The following is a 25,393-nucleotide window of genomic DNA, read 5'->3' on the forward strand; positions in this document are numbered from 1 at the left end:
GCTAAGGTGTATGTAAACTTCCGACTCCAACTGTATATATTGTCCCTCTAGAATCGCAACATGAGGCTCATTGACTACTTGGTTTACAAAGCATGCTCAATGAGTTTCTTGTTTGAAGTTCTTTGTGCCTAGTTCGTAAATGAAATTTCCCCCCTGCAAAATACCTAAATATAAAGCTCAATAAAATGCCAAGTCTCCAACGATATCTCAACACAAGTGTATAGAGAAAACAAACATTATTTTGTACTAAACATTTCTCCTTAGTGGAGCTTCTATCTCAGACACACACTAGAGCCAATAGATTCTGAAGAGAACCTGTCAGTGCTGTCGTCGTCGTCTCCGTCACAGATGTAGAGGTCACAGTCAGGGCTCAGGATGCACAAGGAGCTCTCCTCGTAACCCAGCTGATCTCCGCTGACATCACAGAAGCTGCTCACCACTGACAGGCCATCAGAGTCCTCCTGATAGGTCATCGAGAACAAACAGACCAATCACAACATACGGCAAACAAAAACAGAACATCAGCCAATGGGGCTACAGATGACAATGTATTGAAGTGTAATACCATGTTAACTAGCACTTTCTGCAATTGTCAATAATTCTGGTTAAATGAAATTCAATGTCCATTTTCACAAAATACAAATACCAGACACCGACAAATACTGTTTGTACTATGAGAGAAAAGCAAACACTGACAAGATAAGAGAGTGAGCAGCCATAGAAACTAAAGGTTTTGTTGGAACTAGCACAATGTAACTCACTAGGCCTACAATGCCTCATTCATTTACAGATACATATTAACAATGAACACAGGTTTAACACAGTCATCATTATCAAACCTGAACACAACACCTCCAAGTCTCTCTTTATAGATCCATGTCCATATGGGGAAGTTCATGAATAGTGTCTCCCCTCTGTCTCACCCTTCTGTTCCTTAAGACGTCCCTCTCATACTCACACGTTCTGTCTGTCGCTCGATTAGAGTTACACCGTTGTAACTCTACCTAGACTGTAGTTCTCCTCATTATTATTTCATAGCAGTTTCTTTCTTGACATATACAACCCTTCCGGGTTGTCTTAAAATACATATTCTAATCTTCAGTTTGACTTGAATTAATAGCAATATCAACAACAACTTGATAATATCATAGTACTAGGTAGGTATACAAAAGGTATTGCAATGTAATACAGCAATGAAAAACAATGAGATAAGATCTGACTTCCACAAAATGTATATTTGCCTAATTTGTGGCAATCAAAGGCAAAACAAGGAGAGTGCTATGCTACCAATAAACAGTCGTGTCCTCAAAGGCACATTCATAAATGAATGTGCCTTTGCAATGACTATGTGTAGAAGTGGGCCGGCCGGTGCTTTCTGTAACCTGCCTTCATGTATAATGTTACCAGTGATTCCCAAAAGGGCAGTAAATGATCTCCCTTCATTCATTTGTAATGGGAGCATTCTCTTCACCGCCCTCTTCATATCTTTTTTCCTCATACGTTCCTCCTTATTCACTACACTCAGCACGCAACACAGGGTCATACCTCACCAACGTCTGTTACTGAGCACTTTGTAGTCCATCTTCAGCACTGAGTGTTACTGGTTAAATATAGTAGCTTCCCTTTCCGAAACTATAGTCTGCTAGCCAAAGTTTAAGTAGACTCAAAGTCAACATTACCACTCAGCCATCTCCCTTACTTCTTCTTGTGTATTGATCCATGACTGTCTGACCTCAATGTCTATCTGACCCTTTCCCTGACCCCATATCTTACCTTCCACCTGTCTGTATAGGCCCAGATAATCCTATCACTCACCACTCTTCTAATCCCCTCTCCCTCTGTCTTGGCACTGGTATTTCTCTCCACTGCCTGTGGTGCTGGTAGTAGTGTTGGTGGAGGTCCAGTGGCTTGCCCTGGCTCCTTCTCCGCTGTGAGGCTCAGCTGTAGTGTTTCGGCTGTACCCGTGCCTGTACTCGTGCCCGAGTGCAGGTGCTTCTGGCGCAGGCAGTCGTGGCAACGGGAGGAGTCGAAGATGTTGGGCTGGAACTTGGGACAGATAAGGTCATCGCCGGAGAGGGGCATGGCGTGTCCAGAGGTGGCAGGTGCTCACTCATCGCACCCCTCGGAGAACACTGAGGAACAACACAGGGTGTAAAGGCAGATAAAACCAAACACAGTATTTAATGAGCCTAAAACACCACAAAGTAGAAAAGGTGGTTGTAGTAAAACAGTAGTACCAGTAGTACTTCAGGAAAAATTGTGGATTTCAAAAGAATATACAGTAGTCCATAAGGAGAAAAAAACAGCTAAAATCCGTTCAAAATGTATATGAAATGTACACAGTGTAAGACATTGGTGGGATATTATTACAGTGTAGCTGTAGTAGGAAGATGTAGCAGAGATGGAAGCAATGCTGTAGCATATTTGATCCACAAGAGTTATTATTTCATGGTTAGTGCGATTAAACGGAACAGTTAAGCTAAGTGAAAACTAATTATACAAGAGGATATAGTGAAACACAATACAGAAAGGAAGATGATAGAAGTCTTTCCAGCATATCATTAATATCATTACTAAACGTCACCGAGAGCACTTCGGTAACATCCCAATTTAAAAACATTTCAGCCACGAAAATCTAAATACAAGTCAAAGAATTTCTAGATTTCTTAATGTGTATTATTTTCCATTTAATTATTCTCTTTTAAATTTGAGAGGAAGAGGTTTTCAACGATACCTGACAGAAGAGTTCTCAGCCGTCAGTTAAACTGAGAATATTCCATTTAGAGAAAGATAATATAGTGTCCATCAGACCCCCAGCACATGCCTCTTCCCCTGCTCACAATCCCCCTGAGGCTCTTACTCTTACATGGATCCGATTGGCTGTTCCGACAATGGATGAAACTGATGCACTTCTGACTGCCATGTTGGCTCTGCTTAACATTACAGAGAACCTATCAGTCTGCCAGACCTAGAACCAATATGGAGTCAGTTGCATGACAGTTACTCTATTGAAGGTTGTATTAGATATCATGAGCTTTAGAAAGCAAAATGAACTGCTTGTGACAGATGGCATGCGTTAGCTCAGGTTAGTGTAAATAAATAAACACTGCTAAGGTATGAGATTAGCATACACTAAGATCCTTGACTATACAACATTTCTTGAAATCTATCAAACAAATGAGGGCATGGGGTACTATAATGTCTAGAAACACACACGTAAAGATCTATTCTCTGATGCTCTGAAAAGGATGTTGACTGAGGAGTCAGGTTTCCTATCAAACAATAGGCTATAGAACTAGAGGGATTCACAGACTAATGGTTTATAAAAAAATACTAAAGCAAGTGATTCCTATATATTCTTTTCTTTTAATCAAACTTTGAGCATATACACATTGTATGAGATACAACATACCAAAGCAGTTAGTATAAACAAACATGTAGAAAGGAGAGAGCATAACAAAGGAAACAGACAGGCCGTGTCCAATTGGTTAAGACAAAACAGTGTTTGAAACGGCCGCTCTGGATCGAGCAGACATTGGCTTTCAATGAGAATGAATATGTGCAGTTTGTGTATTTGTGATTTTGTTTGCTCTGTAGACTTTCCCAACTGGTACCATAGAAACTCTAAATGTCCATTATGGCTGCTTAGGATCCTGACCAAACAAAGAGGCCAGACAGACACTGCAAATCAATTTTTTCATAACTCTCAGTCCTTGTGATGTACCCTCTTCCCAGTCAGTCTGCGTCTTTGCTTCTTGCTGGTCCTCCCAACTCTGTTCTTCTCAATTCTACCCTTCTTGTCTGTGGCACCTGGCTTCTTGTCTGTTGGCCGGCCTCGTCCTTTGCCTTCCTGCTTCCCTTTCCTGCTTCCCTTCCGCTGCGTCTGGTGAGCGTGGAGCGAGGCGTTCAGTGAGCAGATTCTGCAGAGAGGGAGAAGGTGGGATAATAACGTGTGAGAATAACTTGCCACCACAGTGCTCATATTGTTATATAGGCATCATATTAGACTGTCAGAACTGAATACAGAATGAGAATAGAACAGGAATTGGGGGCTCATTACTATTCATTAGCAGGGTATATTGCACAGTTGTTGAGGAATAATGCAATTTGCATAAATGATTACCCGTTTTTTAAATCCTCCAGTGAATTTGACCATTATTAATAACACAAGGAAAGAGTACAAGTGATTTTCATTAAATGTGAGTGAGGATAAACAGAACATACTTTTTATTGAGGATGGGATTCCCAGATTTCTTTGGCATAGCGCTCATTTTCTCCTGCTCCTCCACCTCCTTCTCCTCCTCACCGTCCTCAGTAACCTTCAAAAGAAAATGTACAGTTTGAATACCTTTCAGAAAAACAATTTCAAAACATAAGAACATGGGACGTGGAAATCAGCAACAAATGCTTTACCTGATTGGTTGCTGGCGTAAAGAGGCTGGCCCCCGTGAGGTCAAGGTCACTGATGGTTGTTACGGTAACAGTATGGTTGGGGTGATCGTACTGTACAGACTCGGTTGTGCCCGTTATCACATCCTCCAATTCATCTTCTTCATCATCATCCTCATCTGTGGAGAGTTAACCATAACAATAAGAGTAAGTAAGCAGATGAAATGGATTGACACTACATGTTTGCTTCTGGTTAATCCTGAAAACACAGATAAGGGCAAGTGAAGGCAGCCAACAATATTCTGTCAAGCCTGGCTGACATGTTTAATTATTTCGCTCAAACTCACCGAGAGCCTCTTTTCTTTCCTGCAGCAACTTCAAATACTCCTTGTGTCTCTGGAATTAAAGAGTAAATATGTTTCATGCCCCCTTCTGTCCACATTGTTAGTATTCCCTTCATCAAAAACTCTACTAAAGTGACAAGTTTTACACACCATGTCTATTTAATTAACACTTGGGTTTTAATCTTGTGCTTTCTCTTAGCCGGTGTTTACCTCTTCTTTGACTCTCTTCTGCTCCTCCTTTATCTTGTTCTGGATTTCCACCACTGCCGCTTTCCTCCTCTCCACCTTTCTCTTGTGGAATCCTGTCAGATACTCCCTGCAGGAGATACGATAAGTCAAATTGATGAGTACATTCATGACAAGTCACTTGTGGTCAATTTCTTGCATTCACCAATACTTAACTGATAGAATTAATGACAACTTAGAGGTCCACTAAACACATTTCTCAAAGACAGAGAGGCAGGATGATTTGGCTTATGATTCTCTATCAACAATGAATGCATATCATACAAGCTGACCATGTAAATGAGACCTACCTAGCAATCTAGCATGTTTAGCCAGATATGCTCTATAGTTAACTAAGGTTAGCTTCCTATGCGTTGAGGGACTCCTGTGCTGTTTATAATGTGCCAAACTCACTGTCGCTCGTTATCGTTGAACATGACCACACATTTCTCTCTTTTCTTAGATCCAGGTTTAAATTTCTCATGCTTCCCCTTTTCCTTTTTATTCCAGTTCTTCATGTTTTTCATTTTGAGAACACGTGAGCTTGTTTTTCAGCTGGCTTTTCGCTTAAAAAGTCCTTGCTTTGTGTGCATCATACAATGTGGTCCGACTGGGACAACCTCCCAAGCACTTTTGTTCTTTGAAATTGTGGCCATTCTCTCCAATGCCCAGTTCGAGAAGAGTAATTGAAAAAAGTGCATTGAAATTAAATGTTAGTTATTCAGAATTCTGATGCAAGTAAAATAACATTGCCGTGCCTACATTAAACATTGATAAGTGTACGACTTTAATATTGCCAACATATTTATGGACAATCTGTTGAAAATACGCAAAGCAATTGGCCGCTATCAAGAATGTAGCACTATTGAAACCAAAGCCTACGAGGATGGAATAATCTGTTTGGTGGACACTGCTTACCCCAGAGCAGTGTGACCAACCCAAATTTGATAATGTATGTAGCTGTGCGAGTTTCAAAACAGAGACCACATTCCACTCTGAACATGAAACCGGGTAATCGAATACTGGGAGCCACAGTCTGCTAGGACATTCCTACAGATTAATACAGAGAGCAAGTCTTGAGACACAATAGTTATTTCTACTGTGGGGAGTGGCTGTAAGACACCACTCACTATTCAGCCCAAGTCAAAGAAAAGATTTCAGCGAGGGGAGATGGAGACAGAAAAGGAGGGACATACATCATGAGCTCAATAATAAGGCCAGGGACTGGGGCAGAGAGCTGAGGGGCAGAGAGAAGGAACCAGCAACTAGCCAAGAAAGCAGGAAGAGACCAGTATAGTAAAGTGTGGGTGGTCTTCTTCCCCCACCTTCAGGTGGATAAACAGTACCAGTGTAGTTTTGTTGACCAGCCCAGTCGCTAGTTCCAGTGAAACACCTAATAAGGATCAAGATGAGTGTGTGAGCGTAATGCAGAACACTAACACTGCTTTAACAGTGTTCTGTCTAAAAGAAATCATGTTTTGGAAACATTGTTACTGTAGCATTCCTTCTGCTTGGCATTTATAGCAATTTAAAAAATAAGACACGAACAAACACACATGCTGTCCATGGTCATCTTTTATTAAAACAAAATCATACATAGAAATCCAGAAAACAATACATACAGAGGGGAAAACATTAGATGAGACATTTTGTAACATTATAAATCGTAGTAAGTCCATTCACTGCAGATGGTTCGTTGTGCAGCACTTACTAGACCACACTAACCAGTCTGATGAATTCAATCTGAAATAACGGCACAGATACAAGGGACATGGTTGGGTAAATTGACATCTTGTGGTGTATACGGCTGGCTTGAACTGGAAGACATACAGTAGGTCTTTCTCATATTATGGTAAAGTGTATGAACAAATTTCTGTGCATTGGAGTTCATGTCAAAAACACTACACTGTGCCAAATAATGATGCCCTATAAAACTGCCATACTAATGACTTGATGGACAACAGTACTTCCTGCATAAAATATTAGAATAACTCCATTATCCTAATTTTTAAAAAGTCACTCCTTCACACTCCAGCAGTTTATATCCCTAGGTTGCCTTGACAATATAAAACAATAAGGAAACAAGATTGCTCTAAAAAAAACTGAGCATGTATAATATTACAGCCATTAAATAAGAAAATCAGAACACAACGATGAGAATGACGAAAGTGACAAAGTCTAGCCAACACACAATACAATTAAAAGCAATTGGACAGATTCCACAATGATAGCTCTGACACTGAAAACTTAATTATTTTAACTACATCAAGGACATTATGCTCGAGAGCTTCCCAATCAGATTGGTCAGAGTCAACCTTACTAGCGACAGTGACCGAACTGTTTGGTCAATAACATAGTCAACTCACTCCGGCCCCTGGCTGGTGGCCAATACACAAACCATTTAACCTTCCTACAGAGTTGATGATACCTTCTTTCTACCCATTCGTTTCCCCTCTCGCATACGTAAGAACATCCTGCTTCATTCTATTCAAGACTGCTGTCTCTACATGGCTAGAGAATGTACAATATATATACAATCACGATTGTGATACTGTGTATGCGACTGACTGTGTATGTATGTCTGTATGTATATTAAACCTGTATAAAGAATTGGGCTTTGATTTTCCATTTAGGGTGACTCTCCAATCCATTAACCTTTTTTTACTGAAAAATGAATGGCACTTTTACAGTGCTGGCCCATTAATATTGCACTGCTGAGTCTAAATAAAGATGCTCTGTGTACTGTACGGCTACTGTCACCATGCCAACTGGTGTGGTACTACAGTATATTGCGCTTGAGTACACTGGCATTGTATAGTCAATGAGGTAGATATAAATAGATACTACTCTGCACTGTACTGTGAGAAGCAAGTTATTTTGCATTGTACAGTAGAGGCTAGAGGGTGACTATCAAAGCTAGAATGCACTGAAGCCACAGTCGGTCTCCTTGCGTTGAACTATTGTATTGGGCTGTCAAAAATACATACATTTAAAATGTATCATTGTGAAGCTTGAACGTACATGACATTTTAGCATCTAGAACATGTGGAATGCCAGTGACTGTGCAGACAGTCATCTACCTGTGACATTACAGCTCTGTTATAGAGCTTTAGACACGACGAGCACAACCTCTTCTGGATGAAGGTCCATTCATCGCGGGGCACAATTCAAAATAGCTGTTGGCTGATTAGCCAAGCAAAGAGAGAGACTGAATTGTATGTGGATGAGACCCAATGGCAGCCATTTTGGTCCTTTTTCCCTTTGGGGCCTATAAGCAGATTCTCTCTACGCTAAGCAGTGTTAGCAACATTACAGTGTTAGCATTATACCAGTGAGCATGTGAGAAACCATGTGCAGTGGTCCAGTGTATGGGCTGCATTATATACAATCTCCTTCTGTGAGGGTATGGGGGTGTGTGTGACAGTAAATATGACACTGCCAGAATGTTAACAGTAGTCAATGTTCAGGCTGGCAGTGTGAAGATTGAAGGTCCCTTTTGGTGTCTCTCCTGTACAGGGATATGTCCATGAGATACGACTGTTTGCGTAGTTGACTATTAGATGCTGTGTGGAAATGGCTGACTAGTAATTTATCAGTGCTATGTCTGTAGGGCTAGGTGACTGTTCTGGGATCTGTATGAGTGGGCTAATTTCTAATATGTGGTGAAGAATAACTCATCACTGACCACTGATCAGTACTCTGAGTAGTCAGCGTTAATGTGTGTGGGTCTAACTGATCTGAGATCTGTCTGAGGGGGAATCATCAGGAGGCTGCGATGGTGGTGCCCCCGCTGAGGCGGAGCAGGATCTGCTGGCAGTCCTGTAGGGAGCGGCGGTCGCCCACACGCTCAAGGGTGCGCTTGGCCTCGGCCAGCAGGCGGGCGCGGTGCCCTGGTGGGGTCAGCAGGGGTAAGGGTAGGTGGCGGCACGCCAGCAGGATGGCATGAGCCGTTTCTCGCTCACCCAGAACACAGTCACCCTCTGCTGCAGGGCGGAGGAGGAGAAGAGGGGAGGAGGAAAAAGTACAGAAAGAAGGTCAGTACATTTGAGTGGAAAGCACTACATTTGTGTTAATTTGACATCAAAAACACATTTGATATCAACCTCAAATGGTATCATTCATGATAATAATTGAAGTGTGGGCGTCCTTACCCGTGGTGTACCCAGGGTTGTTGGTCCTGCGTCGGAGGCTGTGCTCCAGTAGCTGGTGTGTGCGGGTGGGACTGGCTCCAGCCATCAGCCTCACTGTGGTCTCATGCAGGAACACCTGGGAGAGGACAACAGAGGGAACATACATCATTACACCACAGATAGCCATGAATAATCCATGAACCAGCCAGCAGGTCTGAAGCCCTAGTTACCTTGTGTTGTGCCTGTCTGTAGCATTGGCCCAGCCTTCGCAACGAACTCAGGTCCTGCTGGAAACCAGCCAATTGGGAGCTGGGGGCGGGGCCTGGCTCCCCATTGCTGCTGCTTCCTCTTTGCCATAGGCTGGTCCTGAGGGTCAGCAAGAGGTCACAGACCAGGAGCTCCACCCCCTTGGTATAGGAAAGACAACAGTAAGGCAGACATAAAATAAACTGTTGAACTACGTAATAAATGACTACACAATGAGTTATGGAAACTAAGAGGCATATGGGACAGTACATGCACCGTAAGCAGTGTCTTGACCTGGATATGGTGTGTTGCAGGTGCCTGCAGATTCGGGAGGCCTCTGTACTGCACTGCAGACACATTGCATGATCCTGCAGCCCAGTGCAATGCAACTACAATGCACCACAGCCAACCCCTACCACCCACACTTCTACTATACCTAGCTAGAGTCAGCTTGTACCTGTGCTTTTGTGAGTCAAACGAGCACCCATGCAACTGTCACTGTGTGCAGTGTATGTTTGTTCATGGTGTGTGTGTGTGTAATATGACCAAAGAACACTGAATCAACCAAACTCCATTACAACCTTTACATGTATATACACAAACGTTAGAGTTGGTTCAACTAGAAATCACAGAGAGTGCATATTCACTTGCATCCTAAACACCCGCATTTTGGGAGAGTACCTTGTTGAGCCAGTTTCCAGACTGGGCGGACAGGGGAACAGAGATGCTGGTGCGCAGGTAGCTGCTGGCCCTGTCACAGTGAGACAGACAGGCCACCGCCCCCTCTCCCTTCAGAGGAGACAGGCTCATCTGCACTGACTTACACAGCAGCAGCACAGCCTTGGGCAACGGGTGACTGCAGGGTAAACAACATAATGTCATTTACATACACATCACTGGGACCATGCTCCCACACTGCCAAGACATCTACTGAAAACGGTGCATGAAGAAGACCCGCATCATCATCAAGGGCCCCACATACTCCAGCCACGAGCTGTTCACTCCCTTACTGTCAGGCAGACGGTATCGGAGCATGAGGTCTGATACCAACAGGCTCAGAGACCACCTGCTCTTATACTCCACACCTTAGCACACAACTGATGTTACCAGACTCTTATTAAGATGACTAAATAATGCCCCCCAATCATCCCTTCCCCAAAACACATGTAAATATTGGACTCTAAATTGTACCTTCCTGTATTATACTTACACTAAAATGTTTATTGTATTCTACTGAGCCATTTACTTTGTGTTCCTGTTCTTATCTTTTATTATTTCTTATTGTATTGCCCAGAAGGAACCTGCAAGTAAGCATTTCTTTGGACGGTGTGTACCAGGTGTATCCTGTACACATATGACTAATAAAACACACACAACATAAACAAAGTATACTGACTCGAGGGTATGGAGAGCTCTGGGCATGCGCTCTGCCTCTGCCAGCAGTGACCTCACAGCGACATCATCTCCTTGCAGCCAATGGGCAGCAGCCTTTAGGACCAATGCCCACCAGCGACTCACTGGGTCTGCCACTAAGCAGAGAAGAGATTACATGACAACATTAGACTTCAACTGTGGCATCAAGAGGTCTAGCAAAAATTGTTCACATGTTATATTGAATAAGTCAATTAGGTTAATCGTAAAGAGTTTATCTTTAGTGTTCAAGTTACATATGAGAAGAAAATAAATCTATTCACATTCAGATCATCTCGTAGGAAACAAAGATGAGAGAAATTTGTCCCACACAGAGCATGGTTAGGTTGACACTAACGTGTGCATTCCAGTACCTGGCATGGTGGTGTGATTAGGTGGGGCTGGGAAGGGAGGAGAGGAGGACTCCTCTGTGCAGCTGTTCAATAGCTGGAGAAACTCCAAGGCACTGGAGAACTCCCTGAGAGAAAGAGAGAGAGAGAAGAAAACAAAGTAAAGTAAACAACTTGCATAGTTAAACTGGAGAGTGACTGGGCACTGTGAGGACCCTGGCCTTACCCCGAGTCGTTCTTGGGCTTGCCTGCCTCCGTGTCAGTGTGGGGCTGGATGAGGGAGTGCACAGCTCTCTCCAGCAGCTTCTCACAGAAACAACGATGCAGCTGGGCGATGGGGTCAGCTAAAGGAAGAGAGAGAAAGAAGGAGGGGAAAGAAAGATAATTAAAAGGCCTAATTGTTGCATGAGGGCATTTCTGTATACACTATTAGCTCTTCCGTCGACTTTATTGTTCATACCTGGGTCTCTCTGGGAAGTGTACACGCCTTCTCTGCTCTCAGACTTCACAGACCAATCACAGCTGAGGAAGAACTGCCTGCCCAATGGGGTGAAGAGCCAGTGCAGACAGTCAGGGATGGGCTTGGAGTCTGATTGGCTGGCCACACCCTCAGCACAGCTCAACAGGTAACCCTGGGACACAGACATGTGGGGAAAGATGACAGTGAGTGGATAGTATCAGAGATATCATTACCATAGCAGTAATGGAGGGATGTGGAGGGTTAGTAATGGAGGATGGAGGGATGCCCTGAGACACTCACAGGCAGGCAGGAGAGGTGGTGGCCCAGTACAGTGCGCAGAGCTGTTGCCGCGGTGACATAGATCTGGGCCTGCTGGGCGGGGGCCATCTTGCTTTGGGCGCTCTCACTGAGGTTGACGGCACTCATAGACAGAGACAGAGCCCACAGGCCACTGCGCTGGGGAAGCTTCCCTACACAGAGAGAGAGAAGTTCCAGACAGAGGATGGGGTACTACTGTGTTATGTTATTGTGTTTACAATGATCATTACTGATGATACTGACCTAGGCTCAATGTTCTAGACTATTCACTGTAGTCACCTGTGAGCTGCAGCTGGCTCAGCCTATGGTAGACCAGAGCTGCGTCCCGGGAGCTGGTCTTGGACTCCTCCCCCTTGTGCTTCCCACCAACCTGGCGAACAAGCCAGCCCAGAGGGGTGGGGTGATGCAGACAGTAGCGAATCAGGTTCCAGGAGAGTGAGAAGAGGAGGTCCCAACTGGTGGTGGGCAGAGCTCTGGTCAAGACTGACAGGCAGGTTTTCAAACTGGCCATGGCTGCTGTATAGTCACCCTGTAGGAGTGGAGAGGTGGGAAAATATATAAGAATACTTATGGAACTTGGCATTCATGTACCTATAGACACAGGAGATGGTTTTACCCAATTAGGGCACCAGTTAAAGGAGATACTCAAACACAAGTACAGAGAAAAAAAATAAGGTAGGGGAAAATCCTTCAGACATAAAGGGATGTGAACTCACTCTGTTGAGATGTAGGTCTGCTTGTTTACGCTGTCTCCAGAAGGAGACGGATTTGGGCGAGTGGAGGGGGGTGACAGGCTCCCAGAGGTACAGGACCTTAACACAGCCCCACACTGCCCCAACACCGCTCAACATCCACACCGTCAACCATGGCAACAGGCACCAAAGCCAGGTCGCTGTGGGAAAGAGGGAGGAGTCAGTATAAGATACATATACTCCAATACATCCTCAAAACAACTCCCAACCGGGAACTCTTACTGTTAAGAAAAATAATGACTTTGATTATAATAGCCTATCTTGAATGTATGTATGCAATAGGACTTGTATGGTCAGTCTAAGGGTCTGACCAAAGTTCTGGGTCTGGCTGGGTAATGAGAACAGCGTCCTGGAGGCTCCGTGTGCAGAGGTCAAGCCAGAGCTGCCCTGGGCCTCAGATCCCAGGAGAGAGGGCAGGGGGTTGAGGGAGAGGCAGAAGAAGGTGAGGGCGCAGAGGAGGAGACGAGAGCGATCCATCACTCCCACGGAAGAGGGTGAGCCAGGCTCACTCTTCACCTGAGAGAAGGAGAGAGAGAGAATAGTTCTACTATGTACAGTGGGGGAAAAAAGTATTTGATCCCCTGCTGATTTTGTACATTTTCCCACTGACAAAGAAAGGATCAGTTTATAATTTTAATGGTAGGTTTATTTGAAGTGAGAGACAGAATAACAACAAAAATATCCAGAAAAACACATGTCAAAAATGTTATAAATTGATTTGCATTTTAATGAGGGAAATAAGTATTTGATCCCTTCTCAATAAGAAAGATTTCTGGCTCCCATGTGTCTTTTATACAGGTAACGAGCTGAGATTAGGAGCACACTCTTAAAGAGAGTGCTCCTAACCGCAGCTTGTTACCTGTAAAAAATCACCTGTCCACAGAAACAATCAATCAATCAGATTACAAACTCTCCACCATGGCCAAGACCAAAGAGTTCTCCAAGGATGTCAGGGACAAGATTGTAGACCTACACAAGGCTGGAATGGGCTACAAGACCATCGCCAAGCAGCTTGGTGAGAAGGTGACAACATTTGGTGCGATTATTCGCAAATGGAAGAAACACAAAAGAACTGTCAATATCCCTCAGCCTGGGGCTCCATGCAAGATTTCACCTCGTGGAGTTGCAATGATCATGAGAACGGTGAGGAATCAGCCCAGAACTACACGGGAGGATCTTGTCAATGATTTCAAGGCAGCTGGGACCATAGTCACCAAGAAAACAATTGGTAACACACTACGCTGTGAAGGACTGAAATCCTGCAGCGCCCGCAAGGTCCCCCTGCTCAAGAATACATATACATAACTGTCTGAAGTTTGCCAATGAACATCTGAATGACTCAGAGGACAACTGGTGAAAGTGTTGTGGTCAGATGAGACCAAAATGGAGCTCTTTGGCATCAACTCAACTCGCCGTGTTTGGAGGAGGAGGAATGCTGCCTATGACTCCAAGAACACCATCTCCACCGTCAAACATGGAGGTGGAAACATTATGCTTTGGGGGTGTTTTTCTGCTAAGGGGACAGGACAACTTCACCGCATCAAAGGGACGATGGATGGGGCCATGTACCGTCAAATCTTGGGTGAGAACCTCCTTCCCTCAGCCAGGGCATTGAAAATGGGTCGTGGATGGGTATTCCAGCATGACAATGACCCAAAACACATGCCCAAGGCAACAAAGGAGTGGCTCAAGAAGAAGCACATTAAGGTCCTGGAGTGGCCTAGCCAGTCTCCAGACCTTAATCCCATAGAAAATCTGTGGAGGGAGCTGAAGGTTCGAGTTGCCAAACGTCAGCCTCGAAACCTTAATGACTTGAAGAAGATCTGCAAAGAGGAGTGGGACAAAATCCCTCCTGAGATGTGTGCAAACCTGGTGGCCAACTACAAGAAACGTCTGACTTCTGTGATTGCCAACAAGGGTTTTGCCACCAAGTACTAAGTCATGTTTTGCAGAATGGTCAAATACTTATTTCCCTCATTAAAATGCTAATCATTTTATAAAATTTTTGACATGCGGTTTTCTGGATTTTTTTGTTGTTATTCTGTCTCTCACTGTTCAAATAAACCTACTATTAAAATTATAGACTGATCATTTATTTGTCAGTGGGCAAACGTACAAAATCAGCAGGGGATGAAACACTTTTTCCCCCCACTGTAAGTGTTCAACCTTCGCAACATTCAATTCAAACAATTTCCACAACAACAAAAACATCACAGTTCCTTGGCTATCATCATCCTCACAGTACCTGCTCATGGTCCAGTAAGGGACTGCCAGGCTCTGAGTCGATGCAGTATGGAGAGAACTCACGAGGAGATCCTGAACCAGACTCTGAGGCTGGAGGTGACATCATCAGCATCTCTGGTTTCATCTCCACATCGTCAGACAGCACCACTGACTCTGACAGAGAGGAAGTGGGAGAGAGCCCAAAGCGTTACGGCCCGTTCATGAACTGAAGTTGTGATGGATTAACTAGTAAATGGGGGACTTACTGTTCTTGCTGTTCATCTTGAGGGCCAGGTTCTCCTGCCGTAGTTTGTGGTTGACCTGCTGCAGGTATTTGATGTAGTCGATGGCTTTCCTCAGCACTCCTGACTTGTGCATCTGCGTACAAACACATTAGCAATGTGTCAGTGTTCATTTGGTAAGAGTGCCCTATAGGTACAACTCCATTCCTCTGACTTCCATGCACTCTAGGAAATACCAAAAGTCTGTTGTTTAGCATATAGCCTAATTAAGTTTGACACCTGTGAAACATTCAAATTGTTCTAGCATGCTCCTCTCTAAGTTTCTATCGGACTTGGACCACAAAATAAAACTAAACCCACTGTTCCTGTAAGGTCAAAGATAGTCAATATTGGATTATTGTATCACTTGGTTTTCCTGACCTTGGCGTCGCCGCCCATGACCAGGTCTCTCAGCTCCAGGATCTTGTCATTGATGGAGGAGCGGTACCTCTTCTCGATGATGTTGTGGGTGGTTCTCCTCTCCCCCTCCTTCATCACCCCCCCTGGACCCATCACCATCCCCATCCCGTGGTCCATCACCTGCCTGTTCCCACCTACACAGTGGGAGGTGCCTGACGACAGCTGTTTGATGGGCAGCTTGTCTCCGCCCCCCATCATGACAGGCACAGTGGTCAGGATGTTACTGCCCATCAGAGTCTGAGGGAAGAGTTAAGGTAAAAGTCAGTGGTGACATAGGAAACAGCTAAGATACTATGGAGGACAGAGCAGAGAAGCATATTCAATGGAATTCTCTTCTCATCTCTATTTAAAGTAATTTTCAGTCCAAGTTCAGGTTTAATCTGGGTCTTTGTGACCGTCCCCATTAGACCCTGAACAGAGAGAATAGAAAGGGAGAGAGCGAAGCAGACAGATAGTATAGAGACCTACCGGTACCTGTAGAGTCTGTGTCTGGATAGGATGGGTCAAGGTGGTGATCCCAGGGTTCTGCATGGTGGACAGAACCTGTGTCCCGTCAGGCTTCAGGGTCGTCAGAACCAGATTCTCTGTCTTCAGAATCTGAGGCTGGTGGACCAGAAGCTGAGAGAGACCAGGGACACTGGATCAGTTACATCCAGTGATGCCATACACAACACAAGGTCTATGGTTACAACATGCTAGGATCTGCACGTATTTAGAGAGACTTTATAAAGATTGGACGCAGCTAGTTTTGATTAGGGACTCAAACATTGTAAAGTATGAAGCTTGATACTCACGGGTACCTGTTGAACCTGCTGTTGCATGGTGTGGACTGTAGGCGCGGTGGAGAGAGTCTGGATGGTCTGGCCCGTCTGCAGTAGTCTCTGGTGCTGGATGGTCATGGGTTGAACCTGTGGTGACGTCATTATGCTCTGCATCTGCGGTTGGAGGACTGTGGGGAAAAAGAGAGATATGTAGTAAGGATACATTGTCAAAGAGCACCATTCATATAGAAAAACAAGTAGGGCTCTGAATATCTTCACATGATAAACATCTTCAAGTGCATTTCTAATGAATAACCAGCGTTTCCCAGTGACCTAATCTTTTCAGTCAAATGTTTTAAAAAGTTGCTCTAACCTTGGAAGCTTGTAGTGGGACTCTGGTGGCAGATGACAGGGTTCTGGATGAAGCGGGATTGGCCGCCGTTGGATGTGATCATCACCGTCTGGGCCTGGGACTGGATGGGCAGAGCCTGGTTGTGGGTCTGGACCAGGGTGTGCACAGGGAAGCTATGCGTCTGCATGGGGATGCTCTGGCTGTGGACCTGGATGGTGGGTTGCTGCTGGGGCTGGGGCTGGATGGCCTGCATCTGGGGCCGGGGCTGGAGCAGGGGAGGGGCGCGGATCTGATGCTGCCCTGAAGAGAACGTCTGGACTGGGGTCTGTGGTGGGGTGAGGGGCAGGGACTGGGGGGCCAGTGTTTGGGTGGGGGTGAGGGTAACGTTGCTGTTCTGGTAAACTGTGGTAGTGGTCTGGGGTGTCTGTGGGGCTTGAGGGGGTGGGCGTGGGGTGGCCCCAGCACCGTTCTGTAGGGAGCCTGCAGAGGACATCTGGTCCTCAAAGAGGTCGGGGAAGTCCCCCACCTGGTTGCTGACGAACTGGAGCATCTCTGAGGAGAGAGAATAATTCAAGGGGTTCATGAGTCTCTGGTTGTGGGTGAGCTAAAATGCACTTTATTCTTAGCCATAAAATCATGTGCAATGGCAATTGATTGAATAGACAACAAATTTGACTTTACATAGTTAGCATAAAATTGGCTTATTAGACATAATCCATTGGTTAATATGGCCCTCTAATGAGGTAGGGCTTCATTGTTGGAGTCAAATCAAATATTATTTGTCACATGCGCCAAATAGAACCTTACCATGAAATGCTTACTTACAAGCTCTTAACCAACAATGTAGTTCAAGAAATAGAGAGTTAATAAGATATTTACTAAATAAACTAAAGTAAAACAATCAAAAAGTAACAAGAAATGTACATAACAATAACGAAACTATATACAGGTGGTTCCGAGTCAATGTGCAGGGGTGTTACGTTCCCCAGTTTCTGTGTTGTAGTTTGTGTAGTTGTGAGTGTGTTTCAGGTAATGGCTTCCTGAAGTTCTCCAAGCAGCTGATTGGTCAGCCCCATTGCTGATTGGAGAGCTGACCCCGCCCCCTCGTCAGGACGCAGCTGTCTCCAATTACCAACCCCACCTAAAGCTATATAAGCCAGTGTTCTGTTGCTCAGAAGGGAGATGATTGCAGAAAGGGGATATTTGCTGAAAGAAGAGGTTGATGGCAGAGGGTTATATATATATATATATATATATATATTGGTTGTTTCTCAGAAAGAGAATTGGGTATGTACTGAGTTAGTTGTTGCTGAGAAAGCTTATTGTTATGTTCTGTGTTTGGTGCTCAGAGAGTTTTCTTTAATGTCCTGGGTTAATGTTTTCTAAGATTTTGTTGTGAAGTAGTTTGTAGATTTGTTATTCTGTTTCATTTGTTCCCAGGGGGGAAGGCACCTAGGGAGTGCTTAGGCAAGAGGCCCGCGGGCATACATTACCCGTAGTAGTTTATTGTCTATGCACACTAGGAAAGACCTGGGCGGACCATCCCCTGTATTTTGGTTAGTGCACCAGGTGGTGCTAGTTAGTTACCGGAAGTAGTGGGTAGGCAGGTAAGGTAGGAGAGGGGGCTTTGATATTTACTTTCTTTGATTTGGTTCCGTCCAGACCCTTTTCCCTAAACTTACTGTGCAAAGGAATAAATTCCCTGTAAATGCTATTCTCTGCCTTTCTGTCATCCTTACTCACACCTACAGTCCATACCTCTTTCACACCACGGAGAGTTGAGTTGTAGCAGGGTGTGTGTAACAAGGGGTAGAGGTAATTTGTAAAGTGACTGAGTAGCAGCAGTGTAAATAGGGGGGAGGGGTCAATGTAAATAGCCCAGGTGGCCATTTGATTAGTTTTTCAGCAGCCTTATGGCTTGGGGGTAGAAGTTAAGGAGCCTTTTGGTCCTAGACTTGGCGCTCCAGTAGTGCGGTAGCAGAGAGAACAGTCTGACTTGGGTGACTGGAGTCTGACCATTTTTTGGGGCCTTCCTCTGACACTGCCTAGTATATACACTGCGTGCACAATTATGCAAGTAAGTATTCTGATCTTACTGTTTCTATTCACATTTTCCAACTCAACCATATAAACTTGAATGCTTATTGGATGTAATCATTTTCAGGGGATTTGCATTTGTGTAATGAGGGAGGGTGTGGCAAAAGTGAATAACACCTTATATCAAGATGTGCATATTATTAGGCAGCCTCATTACCTCAGGTAAAATGGGCCAAAAAATAAATTTAACTGACACTGAAAAGCCAAAAATGTAAAATGCCTTTCAGACGGCTGCGACACTATTTAAATGGCTAAACTATTGAGGTGTGACCACCGGACATTGAAACGTTTTGTTGCGAATAGTCAACTGGGGCTCAAACGCATTGGGAAGAAAAGGCGCAAATTAACTGCAAAAGACTTGAAGAATTAAACATCAAACTACCAAGAACCCATTATCCTCCAGTGCCACCGTATTCCAGAACTGCAACCTACCTGGAGTGTTCAGAAGTACAAGGTGTCAAGTGCTCAGAGACATGGCCAAGGTCAAGAAGAGTGAAACAAGACCACCACTGAATAAGATTCACAAGTTGAAGCGTCAAGATTGGGCAAAGAAATACCTGAAGACAGATTTTTCAAAGGTTTTATGGACAGATGAAATGAAAGTGACTCTTGATGGACCAAATGGATGGGCCCGTGGCTGGATCAGTAATGGACACAGGGCACCACTTTGAGTCAGGTGCCAGCAAGGTGAAGGAGGGGTACTAGTATGGGCTGCTATCATCGAGGATGAGGTAGTTGGACCTTTTCGGGTTGAAGATGGACTGAAACTCAACTCCCAAACCTACTGCCAGTTTCTGGAAGAATCTTTCGTCAAACAGTGGTACAGGAAGAAGTCCTCAGCATTCTAGAAGGCCATGATCTTTATGCAGGACAATGCTCCATCACATGCATCCAAGTACTCCACTGCTTGGCTAGCCAGCAAGGGCCTCAAAGATGCCTGAATAATGACCCTGACTTAAATCCTATTGAACTTGTGGGCCCTTCTCAAACGTGAGATTTACAATGAGGGAAGACAATACACCTTTTTGAACAGCATTTGGGAGGCTGTGGTTGCTGCTTCAGCAAAAATTGATCATGAACAGATCAAGAAACTGACAGACTCCATGGATGGAAGGCTCATGGCAGTTATTGAAAATAAGGGTGGCTATATTGGTCATTGAATATTTTTGAAAGGCCAAAAATGTTAATTGTCATTGTGTTACTTATCTGTTACACTTACTCTAAAAATGGAGAATAAACAAGTGAGTTGAGAGAAATTATTTTTGTAATTTAGTTGCCTAATAATTGTGCACACTTATATTTCCCTGAAAAAAACAAAACTCACTTTTCCGTTGTTTAACATTCAGGTTTGAGGTTCAATAACATTTTGGATTGACTGAGAGCATTGTGTTTGTTCAACAATAAAATTAATCCAAAGGAATACAATTTGCCTAATAATTGTGCACGCAGTGTATGTCCTAGATGTCAGGAAGCTTGGCCCCAGTGATGTACTGGCCCGTACAACCTGTCACAAGGGAAGATCCACAACTAGGGACTTTTCTAACGGCTTCAAAGGCCTGCCTTAATGAATTGGACCTGGAGTTCCTATCATTGCCCAAAATGATTCGTTTTAATGTCGTATAGCAGACTGAACCAGTTTTTCCTCTAGGATTTTGCATGTGCTTAGCTCTATTCTGTTTAGTCGTTGCCGATGACAAGCATACCCATAACATGATGCAGCCACCACCATGCTTGAAAATATGTAGTGGTACTCTGATGTACAGGCTTCCTACTTTTCACACTGTCATTTAGGTTGGTATTGTGAAGTAACTACTGTTGTTGATCCATGCTCAGTGTTCTATCACTCTGTAACTAACTGTTAAAGTCACCATTGGCCTCATGCAATTAAAGTGTAATTAGAATTTCACCATTCTCAAAAGGGATAGTCAATGTCTTTTTAAAATGTATACCAATAGCTGTCCTTCGCAATGCATTGGAAAACCTCCCTGGTCTTTGGTTGAATTTGTGTTTGCTCAACTGAGGGACCTTACAGATAATTGTATGTGTGGTGTACAGAGATGAAGTAGTCATTCAAAAATCATGTTAAACACTTATTGCATACAGTCCATTAAACATGTGATTTGTTAAGTAAATGTTTTACTCCTGAACTTATTTAGGCTTACCATAAAAGGGTTGAATAATTATTGACTTACGACATTTCAGCTTTTAAAAGAAACTACATAATTCCACTTTGACATTATGAGGTATTGTGTGCAGGCCAGTGACACAAAATCTCAATTTAATCCATTTAAAATTCAGGCTGTAACACAACAAAATGTGGAAAAAGTCAAGGGTGTGAATACTTTCTGAAGGCACTGTAGATTATTGACCTGCATTAGAAACTGGCCTTGAGTGAAGAGATCACAGGAAAGAGGAGAATCCACAGTGACCTCCAGTAGAGATTTACAACAGTGACAATGCTATTTACTGCCAGGGCAAGGTCACTGAAGGAATTAAGAGGTTTATGGAGTGGTGGCCTTGGTTTGATACGCTGCTACTGTTCCGGCACAGAGTCAAGGAAGAGAGCGCCAGCCAGCTAGTGCTTATAGGAAAGCCTTCCAACGACTAGCCCTGAAAAATGACATGGTAATCTGGTACAGATGCCCTGAGAGACCATGAGAACGAGGTAAAAGAGCATCCTGGTAAGAACATTTCTTCAGCTACTGGTGGATTGTGGACGGCTTTGTACTGATAAGATCTGTGGAGTTGCATATGCTAAAAAAAACGAGTAGTTTCAAACCGGTATTGCAAGAAATGAGAGTAGCCTACATGTTGAAACTGTTTCTAACGCCCGCTACTGCAGGGTGTGTTTAACACTTGTCCATTTATCGTAAGACCACGTCTCAACCATGCCGGAATGCCATCTCTCAAATCCAGAGGTTGGCTAAATATTCTCATGTGGTTTACCATTGTCTGGGGTGCATAACAGGCCTGTGATCAATGGGAAGAGTTTCTCATTACTCAAATGACAGCTTTACATTTGCCAAAATCATTTTGTCCAGTTTAAAACTGCTGCTGCTAGCAATACTGCCAAAATCCCTTCTCTAATGACAACGTCAAAGACATGTCACCTTATACAGAAAGCATGGGCTTCAAAGGACTTTGGCATGGTCTTATAGATTCCACTGTAACAGGAGGAAAAAGTGTCCCATCTATAGATAACGATGCTAGGAGAATCGGGGTTAAAGAATATTCACACTTATCAATGAGGGGCTGCAACCTTGAACTCACACTTGCGATAAAGGCTAGACACCTAGGCCAATAAATGCATCGTCCTCCCATTTATGATCATGGTGACACCATTTATCAGAACGCTGCAGCCACTACTCTAAAACCCTCAGATGCAGTGTACCATAGCCTGCTATGCTTTATCACAGGTGACAGGTTTAATATCACTGCATCCTTTATCAGATGGTCAGCTGGACCTCAATTCCTGTAATTCACTTAATTTCTCCTTTTAGTTTACAAAGCTATTCTGCACAAGCTTCCAACATCTCACTTCTGTTAAAGGGATAATTCGGGATTTTGGCAATGATGACCTTTACCTACTTCCCCAGAGTCAGATGTACTCATGGATACCATTTGCATGTCTTTGTGTCCAGTATGAAGGAAGGTAGAGGTAGTCCCCCTCCCCTCCCCCCCAGTTTAAGGTCTAATCTTCACTCCTCCATAAAAACATTACATGCAAATAAAACAGAATAAAAAAATAACATGCATTACATATTGGCCCACAATCTACCCCATTAGCGGGTAAAATGTAAACCCTGAACAAAGTTATTTGGATTGTTGTAAATCTCATCTGCATTGTTATATTAAATTCGGTCACAGAGGAACGGGTTAAGCAATATTGAGTCGGTCAAAGCATTTTACGGGTGCATTCAAAACATTGGACACTGTACGACCAATCTGTTGTTGAAAATGTATGATACTGTACAACCCTTATACCAGTATTCGAAAGTAATATATCATACCAAACCGGTAAAGGCATACTAGTGCAATCAAGACGTAGGATACTATACGTCCTACAATATGGACAATATTGAACAACTACTATTCCATTGGGATTCTAATGTAATATAACAAAATTTAACATAACCTCATAAATAATAATTATATTTATTAGTGTGTAATAAAGATTAGACCTTAAACTGAAATAGCCTATTTCTTCCTTATGGCATTATTCTATAATACTAAATGGTGATCACTCGGATTTACGTACAGAATAATATGAAATGCTCTGATACCAGGTTGCATGCAACTGTGGTAGAGGTATTAATGACTATAAGTCTATGGGTATCTACTAGCATGCTAGCATTGAATTATCATGTGAGTAGTTTGTTTTCAGGGCACCATTGGGAATGAGACCCTGGTCTCAAATTGGGCTCCCCTGAAAAAATAAAAGTTGAATAAATAAATAACATTACTGTAGAGGCTATGGGTCGATTGATGAAGAAATGGCTTATAGGGTCCATCTCACATTCTAAAAAGTATTGGAAAAAAAGAATGTGTCTCGTCTAATATTAATCATTCATTGGAATTGTCTGCTTCATCGACCACACCAAAGACAGACTCACATGTACATGCGCACGGGCTCCACAGGGGGTTGGCTTTCAGAGGCACAAAACAAAACAGAGCCCCAAGCCCCTAGACAATTGTGACACAAAGGACTAAAACTGTCAAACAGGGACAGTTTCCTAGGGCTGCTCAGAGCAGAGAAAATAGGTTATGTAACCAGAGCAGCTACTGCATTGGGAATAGTGGGGAGAAAAGTCTAGATAGTAGGGCCGGGATGATACCAGTATCACAAAGCTCCATCCTTTCACAGTGTGCCAAGGGTAAAACTGCTGTTTTGATAAGATGGGAACAGTGATGTTATCTCCATATTGAGTCAATGTGCTGAGCCTATGAATGAGCAGGGTGAAGCGGACATGTCTTCCCCGTCAAAAAACAGAAGGGGTATTAATGATGGGCCAGTTATGAATAGACATTGTGAGTCACTTTTTTTCTCCATTATTGATGAACAAACCCTCAATGGTATGACAGCCAGGAAAGAGGTAGACAAGCATGACAAAAAAACATCTCAGAACAAAATGTAATGAAGAACGTCGATAAATAGGAAGCAAGTAAAACTAGGCTAATAAGCCATTGGGAAAGTATAAGTAACTTTTTGCCTACAGATAATTGAATGACACAGCTCACAGTTGAGTCACACTCAGTTACATTTGAGGAGTTGTTTATTCACACGCACACACTAAACTGTTGCATGACCACTGTGCTGTAGGCCAACCACCCCTTTAAAATATGCTTGAATCTTCACAGATGTAAAATGCGATAGCAATATTAAATCAGTGACACAGAATCATTTAAGCAAACTATTGTTTAGAAATGTAAAATTGTGGCGTGCTAAGTGTATCTAAGTATCCTATGCAACGCCCCGATAAATAAAGGGTGAACAAGTTCCAATCCTATGGCATCCACAATAGTTTCATGGTTGACGACACTGCCCTACTGCCAATGTTTGACACAGACAGAAATTATATAATTATTTATATACTATTTTAATGTGAGGTGCATCATAATTAGCTAGTGTAAATTACAGTACCTATATGTACAAGCGGGCTTGCTTGACACATGATACAAATCGCCAGACTCCCGGCCTTACCGCGGCACACAATACTGTCAGAAAGCGGAAATAGGACACAACAAACTTTCGTGGACAAACACATACCATAGTTCCATATTCTCTTATCAATTATGACATAAATAGTAACTCACCATCGATGTCTCCCAGTGTAAATTCGTCTCCTAGTTCTGACAAAGTCGGATCCATATTTTCCATGGTCGAGATATACTCCCCACTAACGTTACTGTCCATAATGAAATTCAGAACTTCGCCTCACCGGCTTTAACCGGAGGTTGCTGAAGGAAAGAACCAAGATGTCCAGAGATCTTTGAAGCGTTAACAACGCATAAGGTTACTTTATTTTAGCTCTAAGTTTATTAAACTATCAGAGGACAGGTAACACCTCACCAATGCCTCGGAGAGGCCGATTTCTTTTTAGATAAACACATTTACAATTTAGACGTCGCCATCTTGTTTTCCATTCCCTACGTCATTTACAAACAGCGTTTGTGAACCAGGACGACTCCTGATTGGCTTAATCCTGGCTGTTGTTGTCGTGAGACCAGGCACCATTGTCCAATAGAAATGTCATCTTTATCGTGGCCTGACAGTACGTCAACGATCAGAAGATTTCTTGAAATTTGCATTGACTCCGCCCAATAACTTCCTTTAAAAAAGAGCCCATTCAAAGAGATTCACCCTAATAAATATTTAATCAGATTTGACTTTATATATGAGCCCGTCCCATCTGAACAACATTATTCATGTAATGGCTATCCCCAGATGTTACGCCTACCATCAGGACATGAATTACACAATAATAATTTAAAGTTAACTAATTACAAATTAATATTCTCATGTTTGTGTGAAAAAAAATCCAGTTGTTAGTATGAAATTGACCTCAGGTATTAATACATTAGTTACATTTTGTAAACATAAGTAACATTTTATATAGATTTTCAACAAAGTCAAG

General features: G+C 43.3%; 2 protein-coding genes across 5 annotated transcripts; both read right to left on the bottom strand.

Annotated features, from left to right (window-relative positions):
• Positions 1-3,349: 3,349 nt before the first annotated feature.
• nol12 (nucleolar protein 12) lies at positions 3,350-5,547 on the bottom strand. The gene is given in 6 exon segments (NM_001141416.1): positions 3,350-3,920; positions 4,225-4,319; positions 4,414-4,568; positions 4,737-4,785; positions 4,944-5,049; positions 5,373-5,547. Coding segments are annotated over 6 exon segments (732 nt in total). The 5' UTR covers positions 5,486-5,547; the 3' UTR covers positions 3,350-3,706.
• A 968-nt stretch (positions 5,548-6,515) lies between these two features.
• On the bottom strand, positions 6,516-24,914 carry LOC106607132 (sterol regulatory element-binding protein 2). 4 transcript variants are annotated; one of them, XM_045720425.1, is made up of 19 exons: positions 24,573-24,914; positions 16,683-17,213; positions 16,349-16,497; positions 16,023-16,166; positions 15,510-15,785; positions 15,114-15,225; positions 14,870-15,021; positions 12,936-13,140; positions 12,589-12,764; positions 12,152-12,401; positions 11,855-12,024; positions 11,555-11,726; positions 11,321-11,438; positions 11,119-11,222; positions 10,731-10,863; positions 10,016-10,190; positions 9,319-9,495; positions 9,110-9,224; positions 6,516-8,941 (listed from the first exon to the last, which is right to left on the bottom strand). In XM_045720425.1, exons 1-19 carry the CDS (start codon positions 24,670-24,672, stop codon positions 8,721-8,723), a joined length of 3,480 nt encoding a protein of 1,159 aa, XP_045576381.1. In that variant the 5' UTR covers positions 24,673-24,914; the 3' UTR covers positions 6,516-8,720. The 4 variants fall into 4 exon arrangements, with proteins under 4 accessions (XP_045576381.1, XP_014059230.1, XP_014059228.1 ...); XM_014203755.2 differs by having other exon boundaries at positions 16,343-16,497; XM_014203753.2 differs by having other exon boundaries at positions 16,017-16,166; positions 16,343-16,497.
• Between the last annotated feature and the right edge of the window lie 479 nt (positions 24,915-25,393).

This window comes from Salmo salar, chromosome ssa06 (assembly GCF_905237065.1).
Source record: "Salmo salar chromosome ssa06, Ssal_v3.1, whole genome shotgun sequence".
Taxonomy (NCBI): Eukaryota; Metazoa; Chordata; class Actinopteri; order Salmoniformes; family Salmonidae; genus Salmo; species Salmo salar.

Coding starts and splice junctions, on each gene's coding strand:
- LOC106607132 (XM_014203753.2), bottom strand. CDS start 24,672: ATGGACAGTAACGTTAGTGGGGAGTATATCTCGACCATGGAAAATATG. Junction 15,022..15,113: donor CAAGATGAACAGCAAGAACA/GTAAGTCCCCCA, acceptor CCTCTCTGTCAG/AGTCAGTGGTGCTGTCTGAC. Junction 9,496..10,015: donor CTGGAAACTGGCTCAACAAG/GTACTCTCCCAA, acceptor TCCTATACCAAG/GGGGTGGAGCTCCTGGTCTG.